The 16973-nt window shown below is 40.1% G+C and overlaps 1 protein-coding gene across 10 annotated transcripts in view; it reads left to right on the top strand.

The window, feature by feature from the left end:
* LOC137342698 (protein 4.1-like) overlaps positions 1-16973 on the top strand; it is a 108137-nt gene that overhangs the window by 23039 nt on the left and 68125 nt on the right. For all 10 annotated transcript variants that reach the window (XM_068006812.1, XM_068006815.1, XM_068006808.1 and 7 more), the window contains exons 2-4: positions 11410-11911; positions 14667-14882; positions 16570-16674. In XM_068006812.1, coding sequence (XP_067862913.1) covers positions 11417-11911; positions 14667-14882; positions 16570-16674 — 816 coding nt within the window. In that variant the 5' untranslated portion in view covers positions 11410-11416. The remainder of the gene's footprint in view (positions 1-11409; positions 11912-14666; positions 14883-16569; positions 16675-16973) is intronic.

Below are 16973 nucleotides of genomic sequence, written 5' to 3'. Positions count from 1 at the left end.
AATTGTAGAAATAATCATTAAATACTGAGAAATAGTATGACCAGGATTGAATTGTAGAGATCTACGTAGTCTTGGGTTGCTGTTGAGTTTAATATGTGCTGTTGGAGCAAAGCTATTCATACGTAGAATTTTCATACTCTGATTGATTAATTTGTTGTGTGCAATTTCAAAAAATAATTCTCCCATTCCTAAAATGATTAACAATATGTTGGTGTAATCTTGTAATATGTAAACTTAGAAGTTTGTAAATGTTGGATATCATTTTCATAAATACAGGAAAATTAGCTTTTGCTTATTGTAAATCATTTAACTGTTGTGCTTAGAATTTGAAACAGCAATTTGAATAGCCCATAGGTTATACTTGTGATCTCATTTAGTGGTGATTTTGTTTTGCGAGCTGAGCTTGATGTATTCAGTCATTGGTACTTGTGAAGAATTAACTAGTCCGTCTTGACATTTTATAAAGTTGAGCAATTTTCTGTACTGTTTTGATCAAAGTATTTGAATTCAATTCTGGAACATGTTTAAAACTATCTTGAGAACAAAATTACTTTGCAGATGCTATATTGTTGAAGAAAAATTCTGATTTTCCTGTCAGTTTCTTGAACAGTAGTGTTCTTGGAATTAACAAACTAGGCATCTGATACTAGTGGATGTTAAGTAAGTGAGGGAAGGGCTTTTTAAACTGCTAGCTGTCATCCTCAACAGAGATGGGTGGAGATTGTTGACAGCAGTGTGAATGTCACCGTTCTCTAGGATTTGGGGCTCCTCTTCCATTCTGCTTGTCAGTATAACAAAAGCCTGAGTCGTGACTCGCACACACCAGCTTTGTGAATTTACTTTGAACTCAAAGATCCCAAACATTTATATACTGTACGATAGTAAAACAAATCAGGTGGGTGGTTTGTATCAACTTGTTTGTGTGCGGAAAAGTGATGTGTGACGGCAGTGTTAAATTTATCTTAGATGTGAGTGGGTGAGGTCAATTAAAAACAATGTAGGAAGAGAAAAATCCAGGCTATCCAGCTTGAGTTTTTTTTATTTTTGCATTTTGGACTGTATTTGACTAAGCAGATTAGTGGCTGCAGTTCAGTCAGTTTCAAAGTAAACAATGGTAGCTACAGAGCTTGCAGAAAAGAGGATTTGGAATCTTTTCAGTTCATTGTCTGGGTGTGGATGCTGACAGTGTAAGCCTTTGCTGTGTGTTATCAGTGGGCCGCTACAATTTGTAAAGAATTTGGCATCATGCAGATGTTGATGCATGCAGTAATTTGTTTTAGCAGCTGAAAATAAGCCTGTTTTTTGCCAGATACAAGGGTTTTTGTCCTTTTAATGGAGTGACAGTACTGTAATAGGCTTTGTTGTGTACAGTGCTGATTACCAAATAGGTTACAGTGTGTTTAGCGCATGATATATCTTATATATAGTAAAATAGTTCTACAGTTAATTTTTTGGCAGTGTTGCTATTAGACTTGACATTCTGTGGCATTGTACTGAACATATGGGCACATGGTTTGGTCAGATATTTTGGTTTTGTGGTATGTAAAGTGTGAATATTTTTATAAACATTTAATGAGCATTTTTAAAAATATTGCATTAATATATTTAATGTTAGTAAATGTATTTACTAACTTTAACTTAGAACAATTCTGCAGGAAAGCACTTAGCTAATGTACATTTAAAAACTGGTTGCTTTATGCATTAACTTCCCATATGCTGCAAACCAGTTTGGAATAATATAAATTTGAATTCACCGGTGTCATTGGTAAGCATTGGACTCGATGCTCCATTTACTTTTTGCCACATAAGGTAATGCAGTACTGAATGTAACTTTCTCCAATAAAATACTAATTTTGTTAAAGTGCTAATTACTTTTGTTCTTATTACTGGCTCTTGGAACATGCAGAATCTGTAGTATTTTTGCTGTTAAACATTCTCCTGTTGTGCATTGTCAGAGGTTTGACCTGCAGTTTTCCTGAAGTCCCATCGGATCATTATATAAAGGAATAAAATAATGTTGTTGAAACAGCAAACTAGAAAATGTAAACAGGCAATAGATCACAGGAAATACGGGATGCTGTGCTATGGTATTGAAAGGAAACTTGTATTGTTGCATTACAATACTAAAATCCATGTCGAGACAGACCCCGTAATATAGTAGAGTCTGGTATATTTTCATTTGAGTGTATTGGAAAAGGCATATCAACCTGATAAGATAGATCTTAGATATTCTATGTATAATTTGTTTATAGTGCTATTTTTTTTAAATTTAGTTTGCTTCTGGTCACTGAGCTGTTTCTATTAGATAACTCTCAAAATTGGGATACTTTGAATAGGCACACTTGGGGTACAGCAACTTGCATTTAAATAGTACCTTTAACATAGAAAAACATCTCCAGATCCTTCACAGAGGCATGAGAAAAACAAATACTGAGATGAAGGAGAGATTAGGAGGAGTGACCCAAAGTTGTGGTCAAAGAGCTGGATTTAAAGGACGATCTTAAAGTTGGAGAGGCTAGGGAGCTTAGAGTGTGTGACCCAGGCAACTGAAGGCATGGTGGTGTGAAAGGAGGTAGGATGCACGAGAGTTTGGAGTCTCTTGATGGGTAAGTAGTAATGCAACATGTTGTATACATTTAAGAGTAAGCTAGATGAACACATGAGAGAGAAAGGAATAGAAGGATATGCTGATAAGGTTAGCTAAAGTAGGAATGGAGGAGGCTCGTGTGGAGCATAAACATCAGTATGGACTTGTTGGGCCGAATGGCCTGTTTCTGTACTGTACATTATATGTAACATTGTGTAATTCTTGCATAACACCATTATTTATGCATTTTAAAGAAGTTTGTTACCATATTGAGGAGAAAAAACTGCACCATTTTTAGTTGTATATAAACAACAGTGATTTGTTATGTAGATTATGTTGCCATGTATTTATCAAAGATTATGAAAAACTTGCCTATTTTTTGCAATCAGTTGTCCCTTCAACTTTAACCATTGACGATTCCACTAACAAACTGAGGCTAAACTTTGCATCTTCACAATAGATCTTTTTATATCAGCTGAGTTCCAATGACTTGGCGCATTCACAGGCTACAAATTTACCATTGTTACAAAGCAGTGAAACTGCAGTTGTGGTGTTAACCACACCTTTGCATAAAAGGTGCTTTTTCTTTAGACTTCTATAACACTTCAATGTATTATTTATTCCTAATGTCTTAATGTAACCCCAATGAACTGTCTGTTTATTAGAGGCTGCATTATGAATAAAAGTGCATCTGTTACAGAATCTTAAACTGCATTTTTTTATCTATTAAGAATTCAGAAATTATTCTTTTAAAATGTTGGTACTATACCTAGTTTACAGTATGTGATGGTCCTTAAGCTTTATACTGTAAATCATTCGATGGAGGCAGGATTGTTGTACTCTAACAAGGTTGGGCAGTTTTCAGAACATATGCCAATGAAAAAACAACCTATGCACTTTTCTGATCCTGCTTTGTAACTGCATTTACAAATTGAATTTAGGAAATGTGTAGAACCATGAAACCATTCCAAATTGCAGTACTCTGTGAAGATAAGGATTTTGTTCTGTTCAAACTATTTTTTTGTAGTAAAAATACAGCAGTTCTTCGTGATAAGGTCTGTCAATTAAGACAGAGTATTTTTTCAGCTGTGCGCAACAGTGTGATTATAAATCATCCTGTGGTATCCTCAATGATTCTTGAATCACAGCATCATGTTGCAGTAGGGTTAAAAAATGGAGTTAGTGTTGGGCATGTCTTCTGATTGAAGGTAAATATGGTGATTTACTATGCATTACATGTTAGCAATCCTTCACTTAGAGCAGTGTGACATTACTGTACAAGTGCATCCAATGGACCTAAACTGCTGTCCATTTTTCTTTGGTTGGCTGGTTATCTGATACATTGAAACCCTTTGCTATGTTTGAGTCTCCAAGCCAAGCTACTGGGAAATCCACACACGAATGCACATACTCTTCCGATATGGACATGCCCCATTTACTAGAGTCAAGAGAACTTGGGTGCAGGTTGGCAGATCCGAAGATTCAGAACACCCAAGTGTTCACAGGGGTATTGCTGAAGTTTAATCAACTAAAACCATGCACGTTACCAGTTCACAGCGATAAGCCTCCCAGTGCTTTTCTAGCCAGGATCAACCTACCCATTAGGATATTGGCTTGTAGAGTTATTTGGAACTAATGGGGAAGGATCACAGTCTCCAGCAACATTCTTACCATCGCCCCCGCACCCCCCCCTCCCCCCCCCCACACCCAGGTTCCATTAGTGAGTCAGATTGGCTGGTCAGTCATCAACAGTATCCTGTCAGGCTTTGGCTTTGGACAATTGAGTCTGCCAAAAACTTTTGTCACTAGGCATTTCATCCAGGAACCACTATAACTCTTATAGAGACCCCACTTATTTTCCTGAAGACAGCCATTAATTAGTCATTAGATAACTGATGACATGGGTTTAAACCCTCATTATTCAGACAACAGATATTAAGAGCGCCTCATGAACAGTGTCTGAACACATTGTTGCCATACTCTTACCACACCTACTAGCCCATTGAGCAGTTGGAGGTGCAAAACTTCCACAGCAGATGTCTGCCTCTCTGCAATCCAATCATGTTGGACACTGTGCCCTAGTTGAGCGCGTGTTCTCATACCCAGCATCCAGGTGAAGCCTTCCAGTAGCAGTTGTCTCAATTTTGAATTTCGTAATCAGTGACATGAAGGATGTCTGCCTTCACGTTAAAGGGACCTACACAAGGCAGCTTGCACCATGCCAGCTACTTTGATGTTCTGGATGTCAAATGTCCAATGCAGCATCACAGACTTGCTCATTTCCATTTGCATAATCCAGGTGCTCATAAGGCATTTGAGGCTGACTCTGCCTCCAGTGTGCTGAGTGACAGGTCAGTGTAGATCAGTGCCCTCCCACCCTTGTAACGGTTTATCCCTTTTTACCACAAATCCACCTCAAAGCCTTTTGCATGTTCTTCATTGGTCAGAACTCCTTATCATGCAATCGAGGAGAACTGTTAAGCCGCTGGCATATAAACGGTAACTTAATTCACATTGGGATTGTGCTGTGGTTGAAAGGAGAGGAGAAAGACCAAAGTACCCGTCAACGTGGTCCAAAAGGGCTGTGTCCAGATTGAAGTTGGCAACCACTAGGATTTCTAGGTTCCAATATGAAGCAACAATTGAGGCAGATGCTTTTTTTGTATTTTTCAATCAGATCCACTCTAGAGCTATGCAAAGCCATAATACTGCACTTGAGACACTCACTACCATATCCCACTGTTCAACCCAGTGTTTAAAATGGGGATTAAAGCAGACTAGACCCCCCGCCACCCCCACACACACAAGTTTGCCAAACCATATCATCTGCGAAGGTATGTCCATATGCATATCCCTCCCTTCTTAAGTACAATGTACAGTTTACTATAATATATTGTAGTGGAAGGTGATTACCACCTACCGCCCTCCCTCAGCTGATGATTCAGTCCTCCTCCATGTTGAACACCACTTGGAGGAAGCACTGAGGTTAGCAAGGGAATGTACTCTGGGTGGGGGACTTCAATGTCCATCACCAAGAGTGGCTCGGTAGCACCACTACTGACAGAGCTGGCCGAGTTCTGAAGGACATAGCTGCCAAGACTGGGCCTGCAGCAGGTGGTGAGCGAAGCAACACGAGGGAAAAACTTACTTGACCTTGTCCTCACCAATCTACCTGTCGCAAATGCATCTGTCCATGACAGTATTGGTAGGAGTGACCGCCGCACAGTCCTTGTGGAGACGAAGTCCCGTCTTCGCACTGAGGAACCATCCAACATGTTGTGTGGCACCACCACCATGCTAAATGGGATAGATTCAGAACAGATCTAGCAGCTCAAAACTGGGCATCCATGAGGCGCTGTGGGCCATCAGCAGCAGCAAAATTGTATTCCAGCACAATCTGTAACCTCAAGGCCCAGCATATTCCTCACTCTATCATTACCAACAAGCCAGGGCATCAACCCTGGCTCAATGAAGAGTGTAGAAGAGCATGCCAGGAGCAGCACCGGGCGTACCGAAAAATGAGGTGCCAACCTGGTGAAGCTACAACTCAGGACTACATGCATGCTAAACAGCAGAAGGAACATGCTATAGACAGAGCTAAGGGATTCCACAACCAACGGATCAGATCTGCCACATCCAGTTGTGAATGGTGGTGGACAATTAAACAACTAACGGGAGGAGAAGGCTTTGCAAACATCCCCATCCTCAATGATGGCGGAGTCCAACACGTGAGTGCAAAAGACAAGGCTGAAGTGTTTGCAACTATCTTTAGCCAGAAGTGCCGAGTGGACGATCCATCTCTGCCTCCTCCCGATATCCCCACCATCACAGAAGCCAGTCTTCAGCCAATTCGATTCACTCCACGTGATATCAAGAAACGGCTGAGTGCACTGGATACATCAAAGGCTATGGGCCCTGACAACATCCCGGCTGTAGTGCTGAAGACTTGTGCACCAGAACTAGCTGCGCCTCTAGCCAAACTGTTCCAGTACAGCTTCAACACTGGCATCTACCTAACAATGTGGAAAATTGCCCAGGTATGTCCTGTCCACAAAAAGCAGGACAAATCCAATCTGGCCAATTACCGCCCCATCAGTCTACTCTCAATCATCAGCAAAGTGATGGAAGGTGTCGTCGACAGTGCTATCAAGCGGCACTTACTCACCAATAACCTGCTCACTGATGCTCAGTTTGGGTTCCGCCAGGACCACTGGGCTCCAGATCTCATTACAGCCTTGGTCCAAACATGGAGAAAAGAGTTGAATTCCAGAGGTGAGGTGAGAGTGGCAGCCCTTGACATCAAGGCAGCATTTGACTGAGTGTGGCACCAAGGAGCCCTAGTAAAATTGATGTCAATGGGAATCAGGGGGAAAACTCTCCAGTGGGTGGAGTCATACCTAGCACAAAGGAAGATGGTAGTGGTTGTTGGAGGCCAATCATCTCGACCCCAGGATATTGCTGCAGGAGTTCCTCAGGGCAGTGTCCTAGGCCCAACCATCTTTAGCTGCTTCATCAATGACCTTCCCTCCATTGTAAGGTCAGAAATGGGGATGTTCACTGATGATTGCACAGTGTTCAGTTCCACTCGCAACCCTTCAAATAATGAAGCAGTGCGAGCCCACATGCAGCAAGACCTGGACAACATCCAGGCTTGGGCTGATAAGTGGCAAGTAACATTTGTGCCAGACAAGTGCCAGGCAATGACCATCTCCAACAAGAGAGTCTAACCACCTCCCCTTGACATTCAATGGCATTACCATCGCCGAATCCCCCACCATCAACATCCTGGGGGTCACCATTGACCAGAAACTTAACTGGACCAGCCATATAAATACGGTGGCTACAAGTGCAGGTCAGAGGCAGGATATTCTGTGACGAGTGACTCACCTCCTGACTCCCCAAAGCCTTTCCACCATCTTCAAGTCAGGAGTGTGATGGAATACTCTCCACTTGCCTGGATGAGTGCAGCTCCAACAACACTCAAGAAGCTCGACACCATCCAGGACAAAGCAGCCTGCTTGATTGGCACCCCATTCACCACCTTAAACATTCACTCCCTTCACCACCGGCGCACTGTGGCTGCAGTGTGTACCATCCACAGGATGCAGTGCAGCAACTCGCCAAGGCATCTTTGACATCACCTCCCAAACCCGCGACTTCTACCACCTAGAAGGACAAGAGCAGCAGGTATATCCGAACACCACCACCTGCACGTTCCCCTCCAAGTCACACACCATCCCGACTTGGAAATATATCGCCGTTCCTTTATCGTCCCTGGGTCAAAATCCTGGAACTCCCTTCCTAACCGCACTGTGGAAGAACCTTCACCACGCAGACTGCAGCGGTTCAAGAAGGCGGCTCACCACCACCTTCTCAAGGGCAATTAGGGATAGGCAATAAATGCCGGCCTCGCCAGCGACGCCCACATCCCATGAACGAGTTTTTTAAAAAAAATTGATTGCTATTTTCTGAAGTACTTAAAAAAAAAAAAGTCACTGTCTTTTAGTTGGGATCTGAAGATCAAGATTTGGCCAGCCAAATTTGGGAATTTATTTTTGAAATTTTATGTTGAAGTATTGTTTTTTAACAACATGTTAACACATCTGTGGCATTCGCAGAAGTAAATCTTCCAGTTGAAATATTTTTGAATGTATTATTAACTTAATCCGTATAGGCAGTTCGTATTGTTACATGGGGGATATCCTGCTTTGTCATGTCACTTGAATATGAGCTTGCAGCAGCATTAATAGAGATCCTAGATAACTCCCCTTCTATAAGGACTTAATTGGCTGCAAAGCGCTTTGGGACGTCCTGAGGTCATGAAAGGCGCTATATAAATGCAAGTCTTCTTTCTTTAATGCTGCGCTACTTCTTGGTCTGATAGGCTGTTATTGAAGTGAGATGGCAATGCTTGCTCCTTAGGGCATCTTGCTTTGTTTCATCATGTAGGCAAGATGTAGCGCTCAGAAATGTTTTACAGTGTTTTCAGCTTTCTTCAAGGTGAATTGGGAAATGAAGTTTATTGTTCTGCTTTTTTTTTTGTTGTTTTTGAACACAAAAATGATGTTGGTTAACACCTACATTACTCAGTGTTTCCCTTCTGGGCAGTTCCTAAGAAATCAAACTTGGCAATTTAAGTTTCTCAACATCTGTGCTTTTTTTTACTAACACTTTCTGTAAGTACACAAGATCATAGTAACATCAAAAATTGTATACCAGCTTGCAATGCCAAATTTAATCTGGCATTGTACTAAATTGATTGTACTAATGGGTATCAATCCTGTTCAACTTCTTCTGAATAAATGACTGCAGTATATTCCCCCACCCCGCCATTGACTGTGGAGTTCTGACTGTTGATGTCAGTTATATAACATAATTAAACATGATCACAGGTTTTGGTTACAGAGAGGTGGTGAGGTCATTGAATGAGATTTCATTTATCCATAAACCTGTGTTGTCTTTCAGTGCCACTGCCCAAAGACACAAAACACTTAGAACAGTGGTCTGCATCAGACCTCAGACCACTTACAGCCAGTATTGGTGGCTGATTAACGTTACTGATAGTGACAGGAATATCTTTGTTTTTTCCCTGAAGAATAGCACTCATTTGTCATTTTAAGTCCATGCACTAAAGCTGGTTACCATTTTGTCAAGAGGGCAGCCCTGTTAGCTGTCTCGTGTCTCAAACTACAGAAGAATGTTATTGATTCAGTAGCTCTTATCTGGCTCTTTGGGTTTACGTGGCGCACGTATTGCTTACTTTGGAGTAAGTATTTTTACGCCAAGAAGTGAGAGTTAAGCACAAGTTTTATTTAAAGAAGAGAGCTTTTCCAACTAATTGCTGTTTTTTTCCTAAGCATGTTGTTCATTTGTGAAAGTAAAGTTTGTAGCAAACAAGATAAAATTCCTGTTTCTTTTGCTCCATTCACTTTAAAGGATATTTATTGCATTCCTATGCAGATAGTATGAATTTTTTATAATTTACAAAAGTACATTGGCTCAGTGGTTAGCACTGACCTTTTTGAGTCAGAATGTCATGGGTTCAAACCCCACTCCAGAGAGCAAATAAGCTAGGCTGATACTTCAGTGCAGTACTGAGGAAATGCCGCACTGTCACAGGTGTTGTCTTTCAGATTAGATGTTAAATTGAAGCCCATCTGTCTTCTCGGGTGGACGTAAAAGATCCCATGGCATGATTCAAAGAAGAGCAGGGGAGTTTTCCCAGTATCCTGGCCAACATTTATCCCTCAACCTAATCGCTAAAACTGATTAGCTGGTTATCTCTCTCTGCTGTTTATGGGACCTTGCCGTATGCAAATTGGCTGCCACGTTTATATTGCGACAGTGACTATACGTCAAAAGTATTCTATTGGCTTTGGAATGTCCTAAGGTCGTGAAAGGCACTATATAAATGCAAGTTTGTTCTTTTTTTGGCGGCCTACATAGTAATTAGAAAGGAGCAGGCCAGATTTCACTCTTGTGAGGAATGTGACTGTGGAGTCTTGTAAGGCTCAGAGGAAATCCATTTTCATTACTTTCAGTGATTTTCATAAGGCTTTCAACTTAGTGCCTCATGCAGCCTGATGGAGAAGCTGGAAGCTGTGGGAGGACATTAAACCCACTTAACATTTTTTTTTCCATCAACTTTCACAAGGATTTCAACCTGATGACCCAAGCGGCCTGATGAAAGAAGCTATGGCAGGAAATGGCCAAATCCTGAATTTTATCCCAAACGTGTATTCCAGCACTTAAGATCCATGTAAGAGTACATGCGTGCTCCCCAGAACTGTTCCTTTTAAAAGAGGATTGAAGTAAGGTTGTCCTCCTTCAATGTTGTGTTGTGTGACACTGTTAAGGGTGGCCTTGGAGTCTCTTCTGGACAGTTCATGAAAGTATAGTGGCACACTTTTCTGTATATAATATTGTGGTGTTGGCAGATTCACGTGCGGGTTTAGTGTATGCTACTCAATAAGTTGAGCACTGGGCAAAATAGTGAGATGTGGTGCCCCAGAGTGAGGTATTGTGGCTTTTGCATGGCTCAAAATTATTGCTTTGGCGATGCATGGGGGAACTGTTCCAGTTGTTGATTCATATTGGTATTTGGGTAAGTACACTATAAAATAGTTTCTGTAGTTATTGGCATGCAATCTGCAAGTCAGTGCCACATGTGCAATTATTTTTTGACAGTTTGGGGAGTTCTTTCAAGGGAGTTCCCCATGTTGTATTGGGCAGATGATGACTGACCAGATGATGTGGTCCCCTTGGAGATGATGTGGACTTGTTTGGTGCTGGTTTCCATAGAGTTGGGGTGTAACTGCATTGTTCCAAAAGTGCGTATCTTAAAAATTATTTTCTGTTGATAATGTCACCCTCTTTGCTACTGCAAAAACAAAATTGAAGTGGAATTCTTGAATAGTTCCTCTAGGCGTAGCCTCACATTATATATAACAAACACAAATTGTGCTTGTTACTTCCCAATCAGTTTGTCAGACTTTGCCTTTTTATTAATCCTGTCAGGCAGTCACGTACTATTATTGTGGCTTTTGTGGTATGTGTAGTTCATTAGAAAAATGTACTTACAACTGTATGTTTTGTTTTTAGGAAGTCATGTTGCTTTGAATTGTATATGTTGCTTATGACATCATCAACTTTTGCTGAATACCATTCCTTTTTCAGTTCAGCAGTTCAGAACTGTATTTTAACTTAGTTCTATCAGGAACTGCAGAATTGAGTCTGAGAACTATAATATGCTGTACTTGAGGTCTAACCATCCAAAGCAAGGATTTGTATCTTATAGTATTTTTAACTTTTTTTTAATGTAGCTTCATCATGGCCACAGAAATTAGCTTGAGTGCTGCGATAGGAAACGCCGATCAGCAACAGACAACTTCTGAGCAACAAGAGCGTCCCAATTTGGACAAACCAGAAATCCAGCCAAAAGCGAATCAGCAGCCAACAGAAGTGGTTGATAAGCAAACTGGGCGAGACCAGAGCACACCAACAACACCAGTCAACGGTGGTCCAGCCCACAAAGAGGAGGCAGAGAAGGAGCAGTCTTCAGGCAGCAAAGGATTGTCACGCTTCTTGCCTGGCTGGTTCAAGAGACCCAAGTCTCAGATTTCAGAAGAAGAGGGTGGAAAGGAGATTGGGGTAGCTTCTGTGGAGGAAAACATAATACCGATACAACATCTGAATTCAGTAGAGCAAACAGAAGAAAGAGACCTGGTTGAACAAGGGGCGCCTATAGCTGATCAGGAGTTGGATGATAATATTGAAGAAGAAGCAACTTTAGATTTACATTCCCTGAGCAGTGCTGAAACTCAGGTAATGAATTTTTTTATTGTTGAATCTAGTGGGTAGGTAATGATCAGATGGTGGAAAATTGTATTGGATTGCTTTAAGTCAGCTGTCTTGTGCAATTGGCATCTTTTGTTGCCAAAAGCAGTTCTATGTCCCAAAAAGTTCTAACCACTCTGCAATAACAATATATATAGCTGGGAAAAAATGTGCATTAAGCTGAAGGTTGTTCCCAGGTCCAGGCAAATTCCTCTCTTTAGGTTTTATAAATTTTTAGCTCATGCACTGTGATGCTGAAAGATGCCAGAGTAGCTTTTATTGCGTAATACTTATCCAAACCACTAAGATAAGTACTTGAAATATAATTAAAAGAATTCTGTTGCGCTATTATCCCTTTTTGTCATTCTCTCTCTCTCTCTCTCTCTCTTTTTTTCTCTCTCCCCCTCTCTCTGCTGTGTTTGTTCATCAATTGTTTTACTTTTTCCCCCCTAATTAATCTATCTACTGCACATTAATCTAAAAACAAATCTCCCACCTGGCTTCTACCATCCATTTTGGAAGTGTGAGCAAATTTTTAAAAATTGGCTTCCAGGGTTAATTTTTACTCCCTAGTTAATCAGAAGCCTGGAATGTAACATAAACCCCCCCAGAAAATACTGGAAACTCAGCAGGTCAGGCAGCATCTGTGGAGAGAGGAAGGTAGGGTTAACATTTCAGATCTTGTGACCCTTCGTCAGAACCCTGGAATGTAAGGAGTAAACTATTTACATTATACATGTAGCCAAGTCAACCTTTGATACATTTTTTTAAAAAGCGTCAAACATTGCAAATGAGTACACTCATTGGTGGGCCTTGGATCTCAACAATGGTTGATAAGTAAATTCATCCATGCAGCTGGAAGGATTAATGCAAAGGTCACTGAGTACATTTCTGCCTTGATGAAGTGGTGTCTTGCTCCTTTTATTCTTGAAATGAAAAAATAATATTTTGAATGGAAAAATAATTTTTCCTCTGCCATTTCCCAGAATATGTTTTAAAGTTTGTTTTTGTGCACAGTATCTAAAATTTTATGCTGGGGATGAGAGTTTGAGTTTCACTGGTGAATATGGAAAGTTTCCTTATTATGTTTTGAAAACAGTCACCTTTAACACATGTCAAATGTTTGCCCAATGATGAATATTTGAAGCAAGGGTGTCCAAAATTCAGCCTGTGAACTACATGTAACCCTTGAGTCTTGGCAAATCAGCCCCGGAAAATCAGTTCTGTTTGTGCTTAATCTTTCTTGTTTGAATTTTGTCAGCAGAGGTTTGGAAACGACTGTTTTTAGCTTTGTTGCCTCATTGATGGATACATCTTAAATCAGAACACCATCTATTGGTGACTGCTGTTTGAGATGTATCAACATAAATGGAAACATTGATTTTAAACTTTATACATAGCCTGCGAGGCTTCATGGTGTGCGGTCTTCTGGAATGGAGAGTCCTGTCATTTACACTATAATTTTCAACAGTCTTTCAATAGTTCATTGTAATTTATTACACTGTGTTCAGTCCATTTGTTAAACAGAGATTAGTACCATAAAGTAGAATTAAATCATAATACTACTGACTTTTATGTTAAAAGTTAACAAAGACTAATTTGTGTACAGGTAGTCCCAAATCTCTCTCTCAGATGACTGCACATATTGCAATATTAAGGACCTTTCCATTAATTAGTTGGGAAATTGACAAGTGAATTAGCAGAAATATTCAATCTGAGCACGTTCAGACTCGTAACCTGTTGATGTTACACAAATGTTTGTGATTATTCAAATGAATACAATTCCCTTTTAATTTGCTATCAAAAAATGTTTTATTTGCCAGCTATTCACCAAAGCATTAGTGCAAGGTGTAGTATTAAGGGCTTCCTTAGTAAACTGGATGCAATTAAAGCTTATTATTCACAATTAGTGCAAATCTAAACTTGCTTCTGAGATGAGTGATTTCTATCAAATCTAGAATCACAGATTTGCTAACCGCCTCTAATAACACAAGGAGCAGGTGTTGGAGTTTTACAGTAAGTAAATAGCTGGTATATTGCCTAAATCCTGTTACTTCACAGTCTAAGATGACGTATGAGTGCTGCCAGACTGTTTAAATTGTTCTGGCTACATAAACAACTTTTGCAATCAGGTAGATGCTCCAACTCTCCTCGAAAAATAATGATGTGGAGATGCCGGTGATGGACTGGGGTTGACAATTGTAAAACAATTTTACAACACCAAGTTATAGGCCAACAAATTTATTTTAAATTCCACAAGCTTTCGGAGGCTTCCTCCTTCCTCAGTTTTTTCCACACCGTTCACCTGAGGAAGGAGGAAGCCTCCGAAAGCTTGTGGAATTTAAAATAAATTTGTTGGACTATAACTCGAAAAATAAGGCATTCTCTGAGGTTTGAAAATCTGCCCCAATGAAAGATTTACTACAATGTGTAATGCAGATTATACAAAATTAAGTCTTCTAAATGCCTTCTCACGCCCCCGCTAAATTTGTAGGTGGAAATGTCATCAACATCTCCTATTCAACTTTTGAGGTAGGTGGCTCTGTGGAGTGAGTCTCCCAACTGAGTCACCATCTTGTTTATAAAAAAACACTTGTATATTCATCGACTAACCATGAGCAATGCCACAGGCAATTTGTTCCAAAATTAGTTTGACTGCAAGGTTATTTATGGTGTGTTAAGCATGAATCATGAAAAGAGATCCCTGCTGATTGGGTATATACATTGGATTTTGGTGTTGCAGCCAGCACAAGAAGAAAAAGAAGATATTGTTCCAGAAAAGGATCCAGAGATTAAGGATGAAGTAAAGCTAGAAACCCCTGAGGAGAAAGAAGGTGAAAGTACAGAGCTAAAAACCAGTAAGGATTTGAAACCACCTCCTAAAATTGCCAAAAAACCCAAAACCATGCGCTGCAAGGTGACTCTGTTGGATGAAACTGAATTTCAGTGTGATGTTGAGGTAAGAATGATGCACTCTTTCTGGCCTTGAATGCTTGATGTGTAGCCTTCAACTGATGACTGAGATTTTAGTAGTCAACGTGGCAGAGGAGACTCATTACAAACTCTTAAAACCTTTAACCAAAAGACACCTGCCCAATATTTTGTAAGTCTATATGAAGATCAACTTCTAAGCAATAATACTTTACTTTTTTTATGTAAGTGTGAAACAAATGTTTTATTTGTGTTTTCCCGCCTCCCCTTGGGTCCTCATGCACCATTCCCCTACTGAGAGGATGGGAAGGGAACCTGCCTCCAGGTATTTGTCTATAGCTCCATTTAACCAGCCACTAGGTGTGCAAGAATGCTCTGGGGTGATCCCCTCTGATTTTTCCCTTCATCCCTGTACAAAAGCTTCTGGACTTTATTTGCCACTTGCCAGTGGTAGTCTTAACAGTTAGTAACTGACATGGGCGGGATTGCAGATGTGAGCCCCACCATGTGATGCAGTGCACTGGGACATCAACTTGCTGTGTCAGTAGCCTACCTAAATTCTTTTTATTGAGAAGCACTAGTGAAGTGCCAAGGCGCATACAGTAGAACACCACCAAGGTTGAAAAGAGCATGGGAGCAGACTAGCTAAATCCAGAAGTGACGAAATAATTTCAAACTTGGGTTTTAAAAGCCTGCAGATTGAAAGAGGAAGGGAAAACTAAGATTGGCAAGATTCTGTATAGCTTTGAGGTCCTGGGAAAGAATGAGTTAGGGTAGGATTAAGCAGTGAAGTAATTTGTTTCTAAAAATAATTTTGCAGTGTTATTACACACTTGCATGGTATTTTATGTCAAATGCAGGTAAGCACCATTAAAATAGCAAGAATTAATTTAAGGTATACTGGATAGGGTAGTGTGATTTATTAGAGCATGATAGTTTTTCCTGTATTATATGGTTTCATGACCATACCAGACTGCTGAAATTAAACTTTCTTTAGTTCCGAGTGGGTGCGAGACCCCAGAGCTGAACTGCCCACACAGTGCAAAATAAATGCTTGAAGTGATCCTGGCATGGCCTAACAGTGGGTCCTATCTAACTGTTGATAGTCAGGAGGTGCATTGATTCTGCCAGTTGATGGGAGCCAATGTTTAAATGCAATAGCTTAATGCCAATGCAAAAAATGTCCAGATCAACAAAATTTATTTTCCCAGTTAACGGAGGGAAGATGTCTACAATAGTAGTCTACTTTGTGAGAAAGTAACCTCAGTCAGTGTTGTCACTAGGTTTATTTGGTATATTGGTGCTAATACATTGTATAGAAAAAATTTACTTAAACTGATATTTTTGATTCATTACAATATCTCTAAATGCTTCGACCACCAGGACTTTTAACAACAGTAATACAATACTGGAGTAAACATTTGGTGGAACAAAATTTGTATTTGTAATGTCTGTTGTTATTCACAGTTCAAGTGGGCATAGAACAAAACATTCACTTAAACAAAATACAGTTATGCTTTACTGAATCCTAGTGACAACATTCATTATCACACTGTAGTAACGCATGTGACATACTTAGTGACATATTCTTCTGATTAGCTTGAATGTTCAGCATTAAAATTATTCAGTACGTCAAGACATTGCATACTACAAACTGACACTTTTAGAAATCATGTAGCATTTTTATGATATATCTGTAATGTTGTTGATTACAGAGACATTCCAAGGGACATGAGCTCTTTACTAAAGTGTGTCAACACCTTAATCTTCTGGAGAAGGACTATTTTGGTCTGGCCATTTGGGATTCAACAAACCAGAGGGTAAGCTATTTTATTTTGTTTGCAAATGTGAGGAAAGAGATCACACAGTTTACTTCTAGAATGGTACCAGGGATACGGGACTTCAGTTACGTGGAGAGACTAGAGAAGCTGAGGTTGCTCTCCTTAGAGCAGAGAAAGTTAAGGGGAGATTTAATAGAGGTGTTCAAAATCATGAAGGATTTTGATACAGTAGATAAGGAGAAACTGTTGCCAGTGGCAAAAGAACCAGAGGTGAGACGATAATTTTTTTTAACACAGCGAGCTGTTATGATCTGGAATGCACTGCTTGAAAGGTGGTG

Source organism: Heptranchias perlo, chromosome 26 (assembly GCF_035084215.1).
Source record: "Heptranchias perlo isolate sHepPer1 chromosome 26, sHepPer1.hap1, whole genome shotgun sequence".
Classification (NCBI taxonomy): Eukaryota; Metazoa; Chordata; class Chondrichthyes; order Hexanchiformes; family Hexanchidae; genus Heptranchias; species Heptranchias perlo.
This window is presented reverse-complemented; position numbering and strand designations above follow the sequence as displayed.